Consider the following 21,147-nt stretch of genomic DNA (forward strand, 5'->3'; position numbering starts at 1 on the left):
TTTGTGCATCGCGAGTGTTACCATATTACTAATAAACATTATTCAAAATTGTTATATGATGTATTTATTTTTACTTAAATGCAATCTTGTACAGTAGCAAATACGTTTTACTTCAATCGCGTTGAACCTTACGAGCACTCTTTTTAAGGTTGTACCTATATACTGCCCCTTTATAATTATTTACAACATTCAATTAATTCATTAAATAACGTTTCATACCAAAATCCTCTTCTAAAAACCTTCCAATAAATGGCGGTTCACCTTAATGATGTTTCGCAAAAAAAGTAAACACGAAAGTAACGAAATTGTTTCTGAGAAAAGCGCTTTTTGCCGGCGATAAATTACATTTACTTCGGATCTTGTTGAAGTCATGACAGTACATTTCGTTTTTATTTCGGAATTAGGAACTTGATAAATTATATTTCATGTTGAAAAATACTAGGTATTGGTTATATGGAATTTAAAATTTTATGCAGCATTTTTACATTGGGAATAAAATTGCAATTTTTTATTTTTTTATTTATTTTACATAGCTGTGGATCTTGCGCTCATTACGCCAGTTATAATTTCACAATGAAATTGCAATTGCAATAATAATAATAGAATATAAATTACAATTTGGAACGATATGCTTATGAATAATTCTGGGAATTGACAATCGAAATTGATAGCAATTTCTATTTGCATATAAATAAATATTTGATGATTTAGTTCTGTACAAACACGTATACACTTGTTAAATAAATTGTTTGTTTTTTTTCATAGAATACTCAGTGTTCGAAAAAAAAGAGTGCGCGTATGGTTCACACGCGATTGAAGTAAAACTTATTTGCTACTGTACAAAGTAGCAAATTTAAGTTAAGTAAAAATAAATACATCATATAACAATTTTGAATAATGATAATTGAATAATATTCATTAGTAATATGGTAACACTCGTGATGCACACATTTATTAGTGTCGTCAATCATTATACACTTTTATATAATGATAAATTATAAATTATATATTTATAGTAGCATTAAATTTTTTTATAATATTTAAAAACAGTAATGTAATTAGAACCATACTTCAAATATGACATGATCAGTTTGTCATTGTAATTAGCATTTAAAAATGAACCTTTATTAGAGAAATAAAGTAATTGCTGATTAATAAATGCTTTAGTATTCGATCACACAGTGGATTATGTTAAACAACGCCTAAACAAATATTGTTTTCACAACTTCACTCATCATGTAATAATTGTGTTTGAAGAACTTCATGTAATTAAAACTAACATACATTCATTGACTGCTTGTCTTTTTTTACTTTTTCGCTAGCGATACAATCTCATTCTTTGAACAGCTGTAATATCTGTCTTGCCTAAAAAATATTTTCCATTTTAATAATAACAACTTCAAGGATTTCTAGAAACTACGAAATAATTTTTAATCAATAAACTTACGTTTAGTACACGGCACAAATGTTTAATTTGTTTTATTATTTTTAAGGAACATAGTAAAATATTTTTTTGATCCGGGCATTTTTCATTAATTCAAGATTTGTACTACAATGTAACTTTAAAATGTTTATTTATATATGCCGATTTCCTTGTTGATATCGGTACGCCTACAACGTTGATGCCGGTACGCATACAACGACAGATCTCTATTCACATACGCGACGACTAATCACAATCGACCCGAAAAGAAAGGATATAATCGAGAGCGAATGACGTGCAGTTCAGGCGTAACGCTATTTCCGTTGCATTTGTACGGATTTACACCTTAGTCGCGCCTAGAAAAGTTTTACTTAAAAAAAATAAAGCGCAAATTGATTTCAAATATTATTTAGGAAACCACATTTTTACTACTTCAGATTTGTTATTCACTATAAATGTGTGAATTCCAAAATTCAAGTTCACATTATATATTACAAGGGTGGTTTTACATGTATAATCCTTTTCAGACATTTTCCATCGAGATTTCGAATTTCTGTTTTCGACTATTTGGAATAATTATACGAAAGCGAATTAGAGTAGAATTAATTCGGAAACCATTGTTGTTCATAGACTTCATTTTAATAAATTAATTCAGCGAATATATGGAATCACCTATCGTATGTTTTGGCAAAAGATTAGTAGGGGATTATTTGTGGTTTGTGATATGATATTATGATTTTGGGTTTTGGGGATAATGGATCTAAATAAATATTTAGCAATAGCTTACAATAACATTATTAAAATTTGATTTGATGAAATGCTCCTAAATAGATGAGATAGATTTTTTCTGGTTTTTGTCATGAATTATGTCACCCTGTAGTCTTTTCTGGTACACCCAGTATGTGAGACTTTTACACATGGATTTAAATATATGTCTCGTCTGCCGAGAAGTCTATTTAGAGCAATTAACAAAGTCTTATAATCTTATGTTTGCGCTAAATTTTGCTCCAAAGCAAAATCCCATGTATGGAATTTCAGTCATTTAATTTATCAGCTCAAATGAGAAGAACATGAACAAATACATACATCAAAGGAAGGATTAACTTACTTATATTCATTATACATAATATTACAAAAATTTAAACTTTTTACCGCTACTGATTTTGTTTGTCGTGGATTAAAACTATCCCAAGAGATTTCTATTTTGCTCGCATTTTTTTAATTGATAACGTCTCGTATAATACCTAACGTTCATTTTATTAAAACTTTCTATAATTCAGAGTTTATAATTAAACTTCTCTTGAAAGGTAATTAGAATTAAAATCTTTATGGCAAACCTTAGCTGCAATATAAAAGTAGATGATGTACACTTTGCACAAATGATATAAAATTAAAAGCGGTGTTAATTATGAATTTTAAATCATATTTCAGAATTTCATTTTGTGAAGTAAGATGCTTTGTGCATTTTTATAAATAGAAGATTGATAGCGACTTTGAGAATCCAGAAAAAATATGTAATGGCTATGATTTCAACCATTATAGTTAGTTTGTAATTGTTTTGCTTTCGTTCTTTGAATCATTCAAATCGGACCATTGGTTCTCTCAAAAACTGAATTACCATTTTTGGCACTCTTTGCTCCGTATCTCCGAAACGGCCGGACTTGGCATTGCCAAAAACTAATCAGCACATCAATAGGAATCAAATGTTTTTCGAATCATTTAATTCAGTTGATCCGTGTTTTCGAAATCGTCGACAAAAATTGGTATCCGCACACAAACACACACATCAATTTTTTTGTAAGTTATGCCAAAATGTTCAGAAACCTTTGAAACGTAAAAATATATAAAAAAATGTCATTTTCGTTTTTTTGTGATTACTATAACTTACCCTACAGGAAGTTTAAAATTAAGACAGTTCGAAAAATATTATATCCACACACAATCACACAAATACACATAGTAATCGTTTCCTCTAAGTTAGTCCAAAATGACTAATATCTGATATGCAAAGTATTTGAAAAAAAAGTTCTACACCCCGCTACGGCCACTAAATATTTTTTAAATCCTTATCTATTGACAAATGTAATGGCAAGGCCATATTACGCTCCAACTTCCATACATTATGCTACTGAATCAAACTGAATACTGTCAAAATGTCGTGTGTTTGCTGTGCATTCAGGTGTTTTACACATAAACTGCAATGTCACTCGTATGTTATGAAGCTGGGTCAGAAACACCCTGTTATCTAAGATCGTTTTTTTGACATTTGTGCGGTTTCTAGGTTGGGATTTCTGTCTGATAACATGAGAAATACGCCTGGCTGCACAGAAACCACATGGCTTTTGTCACTATTTAGTATGGAAAGTTCTTCATAACATAGCTTTGCCATATCATTAGTCTGTTATGCGGCAGAATCGGTACCATAGTTTTTTTAAAAGCCATTATTTCCATTTTTATAGAACTTCTTTTCCCTTAAAAAGTGTAAAAGTTGTCTCTTATGTAGCAGACGTTTCTAATAATAGTTTACGCCTCGTCGAATCAAATTCAACTATATTCTAAGACAAGTGTCTATTAAAAACAAATAGTCTTTGTTGGGGCGTCGTAATTTGTTTATCGACCGACCGATTATTCTACTAAGAAATTCTCGACCGAAGTAATCTGTCAGAATTAATAAAGTTACTCTTCATATTGGTCGTGGGAGGAAAGTGACAACATAGTTGATGGAAAACTGTGGAAAATTTTAATTTCCATTCAATCGGGGGAATTTATAATTGTTTGTGCTGGCGGTATGCAAAATAGTTGATTTTCCATAACGCGCCAATAAAGCTGCCGAGGGACTGATGGAAATTTTCTTGCGACCAGAATTTTGTATGGAAATTATAGTAAATGATAAAATAGCAAAAGATAAAAATTAATCAGCTATATAATTTATATATATATATATATATGTATATATAAATAAGTTTTTGATTTTTTTTTTTGGTCGACGTTGAGGCATATTCTTGAAATGTGTATTTGCAGCCAAATCGACGCAGTATGTGTGTCATCATTCAGCAATTTTTTTCTAAAAGAGTTTATTGCTAAGTTTGAAAAATTAAATGAAAGAAGAAACAAATGAAAACTAACTCGATACCACACCAGGAAAAAGGTTTTTTCCAAAATGATGACACACATACCGTGTCAAAACGTACTAAATAAATAGATCAACATTTGTTGCTTTTTTACTTCGACGATTTGGCTGCAAATAAATATTTCTAGAATATATATATATATATATATATATATATATATATACTAGCTAGCCCGGCAAACATTATTTAGCCATATTATTTACTTATGTGATAAATAAGTAAAAGAGGCATCTAACACGAGTTGTTTGGTTTACCCACTACAACGCATCCCTCATATAATTTCTTCCTAATTATAAGACATATAATTTTTTTTAAACTAGTTGTATATTTAGATTATAATTCTTTTGCTTTTTCTGCAAGCCATTATGAAAAATATTTATTTTATGTAACAATCTGGCATATCAGATTATGCTAGAATCGATCGATAATTTGACCAATATGTAGAGTGCGCCATTTTTATGTGGCCAATGAAAATATGAAATAACTTTAACAATTTTTAACGAATTTTAATGAACTTTTTTCATTATCAAATTTAAAGCCTTACATTTTTTTGCAGCTAGGTTCGAAAAACAAAGTCGATTTCAGCAGAAAAATATGAGCTTTTCAATGAGCTCAGGAAAGTCCTGATCAAAATTCAATGAAAGATGTTCACAAAAAAGACATCATTGTCCTACTTATGAAAATTAATTCCAATTCATTTGATGGAGTCAATTATAATAAATAATCAATTTTTTACATATATGCTAGATTACCTTAAAATTACTTTTTTACAATGACGTTGTAAAAGTCATATAATGTATCATGCCATAATAAAGTTTATGTTTTTTTTTTCAAGAACAAGATTAAAACAAAACTTCTGAGCTCAGTTTGAAGTTTCTAATTTAATTTCAAAATCTTTATAGAATATTTACATTTTTTTAACTTAATAAGTTTTCTTACGTTTGCTTAAATAATTTTCTCTTCTTTCACAACTCATGTGAATTAGTAACTGATATTTCAATTTTAATTAATAAAAAAATTGTTTAATTGTTTAATCAATCACTTTACATCAAAATCGAGTCGAAAACAGTAAATTGTTTCAAAACTGAATAAAAAGCAAAGTTGAAATTGAAGTAATTTTATAATACAATCTACAAGAGTGAAAAAATACTTCTATAAAATATATACAATGGTTTAATTATAAATTATGAACAAAAAAATTAAGAAATAGTGAAGTGTACCTAAAACGATGAATAATAGTGAATGTAATTGTTCATAGAATTTATTTTCTATCCTTTATGCAATTCATTTAATTTATAAGTAAAATTATAAATATTAATTTACTAAATATAGCATTTGTTGTTTCAGATCCACCCGAAGGCAAACCTAGGCTGTCGACTGAAAAAATCCAGTGATTTTCTATTTTATTTAGTAAGACTTACTTCAAATTGCTTCAAAAGTATGAATTTTGTTGAATATACGTAACGTAATATAACTTATTAATTATTTTCCAAAAAAAATGGGAATTTCAACTCAGTGACTTCAAAGAAACGGTTCTAAATGGTTTCGTGTAAATATAATAATGAAGGATATTATAAAATTGTGATTAAATAGTGATTGTGATTAAAGGCCTTTTTTAAAAGACCTCAATATGGCTACACAACCTTTTCAAAGACGAGATTGGAAGCAAAGACTTAGTCTTCGGGGATCGAGAAGAAATCCAGCAGCCGAGGTAAGATGATAAATTATTAATAATTATATATACGATATAATTATATATCTGAAAGTTTTAGCTCTTAATATTAACGTTTAGATAGAGCGCAATTCAATCAAAGATTTGTATAGAGATAGCATGGAAATAATTTTGAAAATTTAAAAAAAATGTTTTAGGTATAACTTAGTTGAATGAATGAGTTTTATTCATTTATTTGTTTGCTAAATTACATCTAAAAAACTTTCTTAAAATTTTTGAAAATTTTCCATGCTATTTCCATACAAAACTTTGATTGAATTGCGCTTTATCTAAACGTTAATATTAAGAGCTAAAACTTTTAGAGAATTGTTTTTTATCTGTTTGGAACCATTTGAGCCCCTGGGAACAAGGAAATTCAAAAATCACCATTTTAAGGACCACCCTATATATATATATATATATATATATATATATATATATAAATAAATACTTAGGATGGTGTCAAGTTGGCAGATCAACGTACTCTCCTTGACAAATTATTGGTTTTAATTTTCTTTGATCTGTGATTTTTATTTGATGTAAGGTATTTGAAGATTTAAATACATCTAAAGATTTTTAATGGTTTAAAATACAAAAAAATGTTGGAAAATCGTGTCCAGGACATTACACATTCCAAAGATTGTTTTCTCATAATTTTATTAGTAAAATTATTTTCAAGACTAAGTTATGAAACTTTAATTCATCTTTAAATTTTATTAAAAGTAATATGAAAATTGACGTGAAAATATGCATTTAAGTTCCTCAATTTTATAAACCTCATTTTTAGTGTCTGGTAAAGTTCAAAAACTTTCGGTCTTATGCTGTTTTGACTAAATTTCAAAATTCATTTCCTTTTGCGACTTAATTGATCTATTTGTTAATGCATATGTTTTATTTCTGGATAATTTTATGATGTTTTTCCTTTGGTATTTATAAATGCGAGAAGATTATCTCAATCCATAAAACACTCCTATTTTAGTCATATTGATATTTTTATGAGAGTACCTACATCATAATATTTGATAACGCGTGAAAATATTTATATTTTTACTAGAAGCATAAAAGTCGTAATTGTTCACGTTATCTGTTTCGGCATATTTATAACAATATAGAGGATACCAGAGTAAATAGAAATATTTTTCAGGAATCAGTATTTTTATTCATAAGTTGTCCTTATTTTACTATTTAAAACTGATATTCAACTAGTAATCTGATATATTTTTCTTAATTCTAAATGAACCAAATTATGTTAGTTCTCCAAAAGTTCACATATTTTTTAAAAATATTCTAGATATTTTGAAAATATTGTATATGATCTCAACATGTTGTAAATGATCTCAAAATGTTGTAGATATTCTTAAAATGTTCTAGATATTTTGAAAATATTCTAGGTAGCCTAAAAATGTTCTAGATAGTCTAAAAATGTTCTGCATGGGCTGAAAATGTTCTAGGTGGTCTGGAAATATTGTGAAAATTTTCTATATAGAGTGAGAATGTTCTAAGTGGCCTGAAAATGATCTAGTTGGTCTGAAAATTTTGTAGATTTTCTGAAAATGTTCTTGATATTCTGACATTGTTTTACATAATCTGAAAATATTTCAGTTAGCCTGAAATTGTTTCAGTTAGTGTGAAATTGTTTCAGTTATTCTGAAAACGTTTTAGATAGCTTTCATTTTTTTAAATAGTCTAAAAATATTCTAGATAGCCTGAAATTGTTCTAGATAGCCCGAAAATGTTCTAGATAGTCTGAAAATATTTTAGATAGTCTGAAAATATTCTAGATTGCCTGAAAATCTTTTAGATAGTCTTATTATTTTTCAATTGTCTGGAAATATTCTAAAGCCCGCTTTTGTTCTAGATAGCCTGAAAATGTTCCAATTAGCCTGAAATAATTTAGATAATCATAATTTTTTTAAATAGTATTAAAATGTTCTAATTAGCCTGCATTTGTTCTACGTAGCCTGAAAAATTTCTAGATAGTCTTATTTTTTTAAGTAGCCTAAAAATGTTCTAAAAAACCCGATCTTGTTCCGGATAGCCTGGAAATGTTCTACTTAGCCTGAAAATGTTCTACTTAGCCTGAAAACGTACTAGATAGCCTTAATTTTTTTAAATAGCCTAAAAATCTTCTAAATGGCCTAAAATTGTTCAAGATAGCCTGAAAATGTTCCAATCAGCCTGAAAATGTTCTAATTAGCCTGAAAATGTTCCTGTTTTCCTAAACATGTTTAAGATAGCCTTTATTTTTTTAAACAGTCTAAAAATGTTATATATAGCCTGAAATTCTTCTAGATAGCCTGAAAATGTTCCAATTAGCCTTAAAATGTTCCACTTTGCCTGAAAACGTACTAGATTGCTTTATTTTTTTTAAATAGCCAAAAAATCTTCTAAATAGCGTAAAATTGTTCTAGATAGACTGAACATGTTTTAGATAGCCTGAAAATATTTCAGTTAGCCTGAAAATAATCCAGTTAGCCTGAAAATGTTCTGGATACTCTTATTTTTTCAAATAGTCTGATAATGGTCTAAATGGCCTGAAATTCTTCTAGATAGCCTGAAAATGTTTCAATTAGACTGAAAATGTTTCAATTAGACTGAAAATGTTCCAATTAGACTGAAAATGTTCCAATTAGCCTGAAAATATTCTAGATAGCCCAATTTTTTTATTAATTAATTAATTAATTTTAAATAGGCTGAATATGCTATTGATTGCCAAAAAATATTCTAATTAGTCTGAAAACTTTTTAAATAGTCTGAAAATGTTGCAAATTGTCTAAGAATGTTGCAAATATTTTGAAAATATTGCAAATCTTCTGCAAATTATCTGAAAACTCTGCAATTAATAAAATGTTAAATATCATTTACGTTATATATTTTCATTTCATTTTGTAAAAACCATTATTATCCTTTTTATTTTTTAAATCTATTCTCAATTGTTTCTAATAATTTTCCTTGCATTTTCCCTACATATCAATGAGTGTATATAAAGAAATTACATAAATTTTACAACATCTATATAATAACACATAAAACACATTGTAAATATCGGAGGCGATGATTCATAAAATTGCAAGTATATTACTTGATACACGTGTCTAATAAAAATAATAAATAATATAAAAATATCGAAGTGAAACGTTGTTAGAAAAAGACGTGCCAGGTACTCAATCTACCTTGAACAGCCTGATGTCAAGCAGTAGTATAATAGTTTTCTTTTTGAAAATATACAAGCTGTATAAAAATTGAGTAATTTTTTAAAGATTAGGAAAATGAGGTTCTTTAAATATAATAAACAAATATGGATAAATAAAATATTAAAAAAACAAAACTAACTTGCATATTCAAAACCGCTTCTCAAAATGCCGAATAAATCTTGTAGATCTTAATCCATATTACCCTTAGCATTTCCAAATACGAATCCCAATTATATAAGATGATCCTCAAAGAGTGATAAGAAAACATGAAAATTTTGAGTGTCTTATTATACTCTCAGCAAAATAATAATACACTTCAGGTTTTAAGGGCAGATAATGGAGAAACTCTTCACAATTTCTCCACTCCTGAATATATCATATATAATAGGAGTTGACGTCATTTGCCATACGAATAAAATGCTTTAGAGTAGAATAATTTGTTCAGAATAGGTGTATGATTGATGGGATGATGGGAGAATTTTATTGGTTTCCGTATAATTTAGCCAGGAAGCTTTTGGTAAAGAATTTTGTAGAGTTGAATTTATGTCTATTACTCCACTCACCTCAAACCAATTATTATATTTTACAAGAAGATTCTATCCCTACAAATTTTTGTATCTCAAAAATAATTTTTCCTCGAGAAATTTCTCCATTTCCACTATCATTAAAACCCATGACATCTCATAATAACGATGCAAATTTTCGTCTACTTTTATGATATTATCTAGCATGACATTTTAAAATTACTACCTACTAGATGCGTATGCAAAGAAAATAATATGGAAAATGAAAAATTCATACATCCGTTGTTAATGTAATATTATGAATACAACGTAATATAGTAGGTACGTTTTCCCGAGAAAATGGGAAAATAAATTACTGACATAGATTATGGTAAGATGGAAATTGGAATTTATTATAATTACATTTGTACATTGATCTTTGGGAAAAAGAGATGAAGTAGAAGTTACATGGGTATCGGAAGGATTATTCAAATGTTATAAATCATAAACTAAAACATAACTAGCTAACCCGGCATAGGTTGTTTTATCATATAAGGTATTCCTAAACAATTTCTAGAGAATCCAAAAATGGTCATGAAAAATATATTAAAAATATAAAGTTTCTACGCAATTTTGATATAATTTCTTACTTTTCCCACAATCTCTGGATTAGCACGAATATTTCAAGACTAAAAGTGGCCAAATCGGTGCAGCTGTTTTCGAGTTTTAGCATACCTATCATTATATCAAGTTTCATTTTTAACTTCGCGAAGGAGAAGTTTATGTTCTCATCAAAAAATCCGATTCGCTAATTTTATGTTTTCTCGATGTTTCAAGCCATTCTGAATCGAATGAGACCAATGTCATTGTGTGTGTTTCTATGTGTGAGAACATGAATAGGAAGTTCATGTTACTCACGTTCAAGGCAAAATACCAATACCAACTAGTTATAAATACATTTGTACATTGATCTTTGGGAAAAGACTCAGATAAAATATACATCATATGGAAAATGATAGAGGAGTAAGAATATGTAAGTGTAATAACTACTCTCGGTTACATTTTTTATGGTATACATACATTATATATATATATATATATATATATATATATATATATGTATATATATATAATTCATTTATTTATTATTTCACTTTGTACAATATTAAACATCAGATTAAGTATTTATCACTAATTTCCCAAAATAGCTGTTTTGTTCTGTAAGAATAAGCAAGACGTGGTGGCTTGATGGAAAATAAAATTTTTTTCCGTGAAATATCGAAGTCGGAGTGAAAAACTTTATTATTCGTAGAGAGCAAATGTGAGAACAGGGAGTTCTCGAGACCGAAGAAAAGAACAAAATTCTTCTTACATTATTCAAACGCTTTGCAGAGGCAAAAGTAGAAGTTAGAGCAATACGACTTGAAGTCGGTTTTAGTAGATAGTAGACTCATAGTAAAGGAGCTATAGTGTTATTTTGTGAAAATATAACTATTAACGCATTGCTATGTTAAACAAAAATTACGTATCTTTCGTTATTGACTGCTATGTGCATTAGATGCATCATCGAGCAAAAAATCCCATTCAGCATCTCAATATGTAATATAAGCTTATAACCATTAATTATACTGGTTGAAGTGGGCTATAGTAGATAGTAGGAATATTATGTTTAGAAATTATTTTAATTCTTTGATGTCCATAGAAGTTAAAACTCACCTGATTTTTTGGACTGATAGTCTTTGATTTTTTGGAAAAAAATTTTAGGGAAAAAATTTTGGAGAAAAACCATAGAGTGATAGCCTTTGATTTTTTGGAAAAAAATTTTGGGGAAAAAATTTGGGAAAACAAGTATTTTGGAAAAAAAATTGGGTAAACAAGTTTTAGGAAAAAATTTTGGGGAAAAAAATTTAAGGCAAAAAAATTGTGGGAAAAAAATTTGGAGAAAAGCCATGGACTATATCTTTCATTTTTTGGAAAAAAAATTGGGGAAACAAGTTTTTTGGAAAAAAAATTTGGAGAAAAAAAATTGGATAAACAAGATTTGGGAAAAAATTTTGCTCACCGATTTTATATTGGAATTTTGTGAGATTTCCCTTAGGGTGAAAAGTTCTTATTTTATACAGATATAGTCTCAGTTCTAAAGAACTCGATTTTTTAACACATTTTATTTCAAAAATTTCAATTTTAATAGCAAATATCCACTTTTTTATACCTTTTTCATACGCATGACGAATATACTCGTCAATACACAAAATTCTGCCACTTCTTACACGAGAAGTATATTCGACATTCACAGAATTTTAAATGAAAAAAAAAAATATGTAATTTATAAATATGATACACTCATTTTGATCCTAAATTTATAAAAACGTATTTTTAAATCTAATAATTACAAGATACTTTAAAAGAATCTAAGTTTACAAAAAGTCTTGAACCTAATTTTCAAACCAAGTTACTTAACTTTTTATTCAATTTTAATCGCAGAATTTTGTCTATTTTGTTACAGTTTTTTTTTAGTAAATAGTTGTAATAAGTGTAATATAGAATTTAGATTCTATATGATTTTTATTATAAAAATAATTTGTATAGAAAATATATTCTAGCACATTTTTAAAAGTGTCACTATGCTTTTAGTAAAATTAATTGTGTACATTTCAATTAATTAGGTAATGTAGATTTCTAAATCAAATTATATCAAACTTATTTTTCTCCTCACTTTATACATTGATTTTAGTACTCCGTAAAGTTGCTTAAGTCGTACCCCCTAAGAAAATAATTCTGTAATATTTATTTAGTGCAATTAAATTTAGAGGAAACTTTGGACGTTTATTGAAAATATATTTATTTGGATTATGATCAATATCTACTGTTTTTTATTAGTATGGGTATTTCTACATTTTTTCAAAAAAATGTATTTTTGGTTCGAATTAGGCGCCTTAGTCGAACCTACTATTAACTAGTGGGGCGCATGGCATCGTGCCTTAAGGCAAATTGCTGGAACTTCCCGTACCAAAAAAAATTTTTTTTAATAAGATTAACATTTTTGAAAAAAAATTACTCTGAAAAAATAGATTTTTGTGAAACTATAAATTTTTGACAAAAACTGACTTTTTGTTGAAAAATTTATTTCTAAATATTTTGGAAATTTTGAACTTTTTTTCAAAGCAATTCTACTGCTTTAAATGCATAGAGACTAAATATCGAAGCGCGTAAGCGCCGCGTCGCCGTCTAACGGATAAACATTGGTACGGAACCCATAGGAAAGTAAACAAAATTTATACTTATTGTTAAAATCTCTATAAAATATCTGATAATTTGATGTGCATATGTCTAATGTCTAATGATTATTGTTGACCGCCAAATGGTATTTTTTTTAGTTTTTTTTACTAGATCTCCGAAACCGCTAGACCTATTTTCATGAAAATTTGATAAGTGTTCATCTTGTACGCACACACACACACATACATCAATTTTCTCCAAGGTATGCCAACATATTCAGAAACCTTTGAAACGTAAAGATATATAAAAATTTTCATTTTCGATTTTTTTGCGATTACTATATCTTACCCTACGCAAAGTTAATTATAAATAAATCAATTTATCATCTCCAGAACATTAACAATCGTCATTTCATTTCGAATCAAATTTCAAAAAAAAAAATAGTTGCCAAATTTACACAAAATTGAAAAAGTGCTCCCGCATTTGCAAATAATTCTGTGCGACTTTTTCACTTATACTGTGCTTAGCTTGGCGGCATTTTCACATTTTCCAATGATTTTCACAAAATTGGAAAAGTGCTCCAGTACATAAACAGTCTAAACGCACTTGCGTAAACATTTGTACCAGAGTGGCGCTTAGACTGTGCTTAGCCTGGGTGATTTTTTGAATTTTTAATCCAAAATTACAAAAAAATTTAAAAAAAAAAAAAATTCGAAACAAAAAATTTTTTTTTCCAAAATCAATTATTTTGTTGAAACAAGCAAAAAGTTCTTTGAATCATTTAAATCGGACGCTTAGTTCTCTCAAAAACTGCCATTTTTTTAACATTTCGCTCTGTATCTCCGAAACCGCTGGGCCTACCTTTGCCAAAAACTAATCAGCACATCTCCCTATCAATAGGAATCGAATGTTTTTTAAACCATTCAAATCGGTTGATCCGTTCTCTCAAAAACTCGCTTTCTATTTTCTGCACTCTTTGCTCCATATCTCCGTAACGACTGGACCTGCTTTTGCCAAAAACTAATCAGCACATCTCCCTATCGATAGGAATCGAATGTTTTTTAAACCATTGAAATCGGTTGATCCGTGCGCCCGAAAACGTGGACGAAAAAACGCGGACATACAAAACACACACACACACACACACACACACACACACATCCATTTTTTCTGAAGTATGCCAAAATGTTCAGAAACCTTCAAAACGTCGAGAAATGTAAAAATTTTTGATTTCGATTTTTGGACGATTACTATAACTTACCCTACGGGAAGTTAAAAAATACATAGAATTTAGTATGATATTAATTTTTTGTAGTTATTAGGTGCTAAGTCGAACATATTTCTTAAAATAACACATATGTAAATTAAAATTATGAATTTAAAAAAAAAAGTAACAAATGTTCTTACAAAATTATTTTTGGGTTGCTAGTATAGAAATAAATTCTGTTCACGGAATATTGGTTTCAGGTGCTTATAGCCCAAATTGAGCAAAAATTTAGTAATTTTGTATTTATTCAATATTTCTTGTATTGTTTAGAAAAAATCCATAAAACGTTACGAGTGAATAATTTCGCCTAATCTACAAGGACATTAACAATCGTCATTTCATTTCGAATCAAATTTCAAAAAAAAAAATAGTTGCCAAATTTACACAAAATTGAAAAAGTGCTCCCGCATTTGCAAATAATTCTGTGCGACTTTTTCACTTATACTGTGCTTAGCTTGGCGGCATTTTCACATTTTCCAATGATTTTCACAAAATTGGAAAAGTGCTCCAGTGCATAAACAGTCTAAACGCACTTGCGTAAACATTTGTACCAGAGTGGCGCTTAGACTGTGCTTAGCCTGGGTGATTTTTTGAATTTTTAATCCAAAATTACAAAAAAATTTAAAAAAAAAAAAAATCGAAACAAAAAATTTTTTTTTCCAAAATCAATTATTTTGTTGAAACAAGCAAAAAGTTCTTTGAATCATTTAAATCGGACGCTTAGTTCTCTCAAAAACTGCCATTTTTTTAACATTTCGCTCTGTATCTCCGAAACCGCTGGGCCTACCTTTGCCAAAAACTAATCAGCACATCTCCCTATCAATAGGAATCGAATGTTTTTTAAACCATTCAAATCGGTTGATCCGTTCTCTCAAAAACTCGCTTTCTATTTTCTGCACTCTTTGCTCCATATCTCCGTAACGACTGGACCTGCTTTTGCCAAAAACTAATCAGCACATCTCCCTATCGATAGGAATCGAATGTTTTTTAAACCATTGAAATCGGTTGATCCGTGCGCCCGAAAACGTGGACGAAAAAACGCGGACATACAAAACACACACACACACACACACACACACACATCCATTTTTTCTGAAGTATGCCAAAATGTTCAGAAACCTTCAAAACGTCGAGAAATGTAAAAATTTTTGATTTCGATTTTTGGACGATTACTATAACTTACCCTACGGGAAGTTAAAAAATACATAGAATTTAGTATGATATTAATTTTTTGTAGTTATTAGGTGCTAAGTCGAACATATTTCTTAAAATAACACATATGTAAATTAAAATTATGAATTTAAAAAAAAAAGTAACAAATGTTCTTACAAAATTATTTTTGGGTTGCTAGTATAGAAATAAATTCTGTTCACGGAATATTGGTTTCAGGTGCTTATAGCCCAAATTGAGCAAAAATTTAGTAATTTTGTATTTATTCAATATTTCTTGTATTGTTTAGAAAAAATCCATAAAACGTTACGAGTGAATAATTTCGCCTAATCTACAAGGATTTCGAAGTTTGAAATTAAAACTAATGACAAAAACTAAACAAAATCTACAATTACTTTATTTCTAATCAATTGTCAAGTCTGTAAAACGAATAAATATTAGGAATAAGGACAAAAATGGCATAATAATATAATGTAATACATAAATGACATTTGTGTTCATATTGGCTTAAAATTGAGCCAAAAATATTAGTAGAAATTTCACAAAAATCTTAATTTTAATTACGACGATTTTTGAAATTGTCGAATCTTCTAATTGTGGAATTTGTTTACTCAACTAAATAAATTAATTTAATTATTGGACAAATTATAGCTGGGGTACGACTTAGGCATCGGTGGTACGACTTAGGCAACCTTACACCAATTACACTTTATCACGTGTATGCCTTGTTTTGAAATGTATTTTGAAATTTATTACCAAAAATTTATTTTAATTTTGTATATTGTAAGTATACTTTTGCCAAACTACTTGATATGTAATTAAAATAGATATTGGTTGACCTAACTTGCTCCTATAAGATTTTTTTTTATTTTCTTATAAATTACAGTCTAAATAGAAAGAGTTATTTTTGAGTAATTAGTTTGACAAATAACATAGAATTTTAAAAGGAAAACCCAGTGGTTCACCTTTTATTAATGTACTAAATTATATCTTAATTAAATTTTGGTATTGCTCTTATAAGATACTGTAAAATAAATTGTATAATATCTGTTCGGTGAGAAATTATATCTTGTTCGTAATTTTCTTTTGTTTTTTTGTAACTTTTACTGATTATAAGACATAAGTTATAAATTACTATTTTTTCCAGATTTTTTCAAAATTATCAGCCCTAGGTTTTATAGATCAGCCTTAGTTACAAATCGCTGCTCTTTGCACAAACGGAAAGAACATTACCGAGTAATTACGAACAAAAGAATCCAGATTGCTTTTTCTGAAATAGCTTAGCTGGCAAATATCGATGCCAACAAACATTTATTCTTTTTCACAATCAAAACCCACAATTAGTAATTTATTACATAATATAAATATAGGTAAGGGATAACTTCTTGGAGATCTATTTTTGTCCTATGCTAATTACGTAGCATCCAGCCATGCAACCGAATAATTCCATTCCTTATAACAAACAATAACAAAACTCAAATATCAAACACACCGAACCATACTTTGTTCAAATGTCTTCTCTCCTTTTGTCTCAAATTTTAATTATCTCCAATTTCCATCGTCGAGGACAATATGCCTCTCTACGGATACGATTTCTTAGATTTGTCCCGGAGCTAAAACGAAGAAGCTCCTTGTATTTCGCGTACATTATATTTGCATAAAACATTTTCAATCAATACCTTCCTTCACTGACAGTATAAAGGCATTATATTAAAGACAAGGTCTACGACGACGACGGTCTTGGTCTACAACGGTGTCTTGTTTGTTTTCAAGATACCAGGGTAACAGAATAAGGCGAGGCTGGAGTTGATTTTGTAAGAAGACTGAGAAGGAGATACTTATTGGGGTTTATGGGTAATGGATTTTGTAATCGATTTTAAAATTAATTGTGAAAAAATTAAATATTTTTTATTTGTTTAATCATCTGTCTACATAACAAACTAGAACAAATGTTCATGAACTGTAAGGTTGTCAAATATCTCCCTTCCGCCCTTTTGTATTATAAACCAAGAGCAAAAAAGCGGAAGGGAGATATTTGACGACCTAATATAATATTTTTATTACTTCCCAGAGAAGTTTGTTTTCATCAAAAAATATGATTTGTTAATTTTATGTTTTTTCGACGTTTCAATCCTTTCTGAATCGAATTAGACCAAATTTGATAACAGTGTGTGTGTGTGTGAACACATTTTTTACCGTAAATTGACGTTTTCTCAAAAAAACGGCTGGACCGATTTCAAATATTCAAAAGCCATTCGATGTATCTCGATAAGGACTTGCGCTTATCAGTTTTGTGCTAAGATCAGAAGAGCCGTTTCTTTGTAAATATCAGAAAAGTGAAAAAATTCTGAATCAAATCGTGCTGAATAGTTTTGGACAAGGATCGGCGAAGTCGTAAGCAACTGTTGGAATTTTTTTCGATGAAATTTTTTATGTTGATATACATCGTGGTCCTGAAGCATTTTACAGCTCTATGACAAGTAGTTCGATTTTAAAAATTTATCAAACTTTAAAAAAAGGACAAAAGTCGCTTTTGTGATGTGATGAGTCAAAATTTGAATGCCATAAATTTATAAGGCATTTTTTTAGAATCAGCGGAAAAATAAGCCTACAAAACTACCCTAGTTGTTTAAAAATTCTGTTAATTAATATAAATCATTTAGAACAGCAGTGCAGTTGAAAATTCTATCTAAATATCTAAATTTTAATTTCGGTTGCTAAGTCAATTATTTCGGGAAGTTCGTGCAACTTGCCTTAAAATTATAATAAATTATTGGCTTTTTGTGAATGTTTTTCTTGGATTTTGATCAAGATTTTTCTGAACTTATTGAAAGGCTTTTTTAATATATTTTCAATTCTCTAATTTTAAATCAATTTATAGATATTTATAGATATTAGACGAAAAGGTAAAGATAAAACTAGAAGCGTCAATAGATTGATTCTCTGTTGTATGAGGGTCATTCTTTTACAAATAGTACGGATTTTTGGAAAAATAAAATGTCACATTTTAGAATTGTCTGGATTTTTTTACATATATTATAAGGGTAAGCAAAACCTTTGTAATCATTTGGGGGTTGTTATTGTCAAGAAAATTGCAGAAATATTTTTTTTAATTATTATGAAGTAGACTTTAATATGAGTATAATAAAATAAAAATAATACTAATCCGCTCAGCACAACTGAAGATATTTAATTTACCGCAGAAGATGTTTATGGAAATTTTGAGCAAATAATCCATATTTCAATCGTAGATATTTATGTAAAAACAAACATTTTTAGCTAAATCCTGAAAGGAAAACTGAAATATTTGTAAAATGATTTTATATAAATTATCTGTAAAAAAAATTACAGACAAAATGTCAAGGTCTGGTCAGTGTATGATTTTTAAAGAATGACCGATAATTTGACATCCAATTGTACAAATAATTCTCTATGTGCACGAAGGTACATAGTTTTTGAATAAGGCTTGCAGAAAAGGTAATTTTAGCAAAAAAAGTTAGAAATTGAATTAAAAAAGTAAGAAATTGAATTTAAAAAATCTGAAAATAAAACTGTTGTGACTTAATGAAAACCGCGGTAATAATACATCAAATAATAAATTAATCTCATCTCATCAAATAATAATAATACTCAAAATCTGTCAATTCAATTTAAATGAAATCACTTTCAGATTAGGCTGGCACTTGCATTGACTATTAATATACTCTGGGAACATTTATATGAGGCATGCGTTGCATTGGGTAAACCAGTCTATTTAATTTGTGTTAGCTGCCTTTATCACTTGTATATCACATACACACATTCTACATTCAGAATTAGCTAATTATTTTTCATACTTAAAAATTTCGAGAAGTATTTCTCATGTCTAACGTCTGCAGGGTCAGCTAGTATAAATATATATATATATATATATATATATATATAATTAATGTATATATTTTTTCTTTCCACGACCTTGATTACTTTTATAAAATTTCATATTTATCCCATTAATATCTATATCAAACTCTTAATCCATCCCTTATTAAAGTCTTAAATTATATTTATAACTTTCTAATTAACTTTTTCCATGAAAAACTAATCCCTTTGCATACTTCTCGACTTAATGCCGGGGAATTAATTCCGTCGTGTCTTTTCACGTCATCGTGAATATGTAAAATGCTAAGAAATTGTGTACGTGATGAAACCATAAGAATAATATTAAGAAGACGTATTTATATATGCTTTATAATCTTCTTACATATAAAGATTACCTTTGCGAGATGTTACTTTGCCTTAGTGCCCGAGAAATATGTCAACGAGTATATACTGACAGTAAGATCTGACAACTTATGCAATATTAATATGTCGAGGGAAATGGAAATAGCAAATGTTTGTGTGTGTATGTCACGGATAGACTCCTAAACTACTGAACCGATTTTAAATTTTATTGGCTCACCTCGTGCATTAAAGTCCAACTTAGGTTATAGACTACATTTAAATTCTCAGTTCATATTTGACATTTTAAAATTTTGCAAAATTTCAATGCATTTTGACAGTTAAAAATTTTATTGTTTGAAGAGATTTGAAATTACAGGCGTCTAGATGTGCCGATTATTTCCAGTGTAAATTTATTCTATCAAAATTAAATTCCCTGGACTCAGTCCTATTGATTTTGTGCTGATGTACTAATTTACCCACAGACGTCAATATAGATTCAATCTGCAAGTATCTCAACTAAAGCGCAATTACTGGAAATCCGAAATCTGTCTGTCTAACTGAACTAAGTACAAACATTCAGACAGACATGTATGTATTGTATCAAATATCGTTTACGAAAGCCCAAAAGCTCTCATGAACCTTTAATTGATAAAATAAGTGCAGACGGAAAGTTTATGGATGGAAGAAATTTAGAAAACTGCATCATTAGGTAATTTTCATAGGTATTAGAATAGAATTAATTACTCATATTAAGAATTAGATATATAATTTTTAAAAAATTAAAGCCGATTTTTATGAAACTTTTTTGGCGATATATATCATGGTCTTATAGATCTTACTGAAATATTACGGCTCTACGACCAGTAGTTTAAATTTAAAAACTCATCAAAGTTTGAGAAAACGAGTAGTTTTTTTGACGTTTGTTAAAATTAAAATTAGACGACTTACTTGGTATAACGATAGAGTATTTGGTCTTAATGAACATACAAAACCATTAGAGTCCTACTGAAACTGGTTCAATTATAAAAATGATTGATTTTTGAAAATTTTCTTATAGAAAATACTCCGAGTTAACGTGTTCGTTCGTTTTCAATTATGTGTTATGAATCCATTCGTAATTCTGTTAATCACTCATGAATTGATTTATTTTTGAAGTAAAACTTCTTTAGGCGCGACTAGAGTGTAAATCCGTACAAATGCAACGTAAGTGCGCTACGGCAGTACTGTTCGTTTTTCGCTCTCGATGAGATTATTTCTATATCGATTGTGATTAGTCGTCGTGTATGTGAATTGAGATCTGTCGGAAGAATATTTTACCCTGTTCCTTGA

At 28.7% G+C, this 21,147-nt stretch overlaps 1 protein-coding gene across 1 annotated transcript in view; it reads left to right on the forward strand.

The window, feature by feature from the left end:
• Window positions 1-5,927: 5,927 nt before the first annotated feature.
• Window positions 5,928-21,147, forward strand: part of LOC113368294 (adenylate cyclase type 5-like) — a 156,005-nt gene continuing 140,785 nt past the window's right edge. The window contains exon 1 of the mRNA XM_026609840.1: window positions 5,928-6,265. Coding sequence (XP_026465625.1) covers window positions 6,185-6,265 — 81 coding nt within the window. The 5' untranslated portion in view covers window positions 5,928-6,184. The remainder of the gene's footprint in view (window positions 6,266-21,147) is intronic.

Source organism: Ctenocephalides felis, unplaced genomic scaffold, assembly GCF_003426905.1.
Source record: "Ctenocephalides felis isolate EL2017-DRISC unplaced genomic scaffold, ASM342690v1 CF-g0.4_SCAFFOLD_01170, whole genome shotgun sequence".
NCBI classification, from domain to species: domain Eukaryota; kingdom Metazoa; phylum Arthropoda; class Insecta; order Siphonaptera; family Pulicidae; genus Ctenocephalides; species Ctenocephalides felis.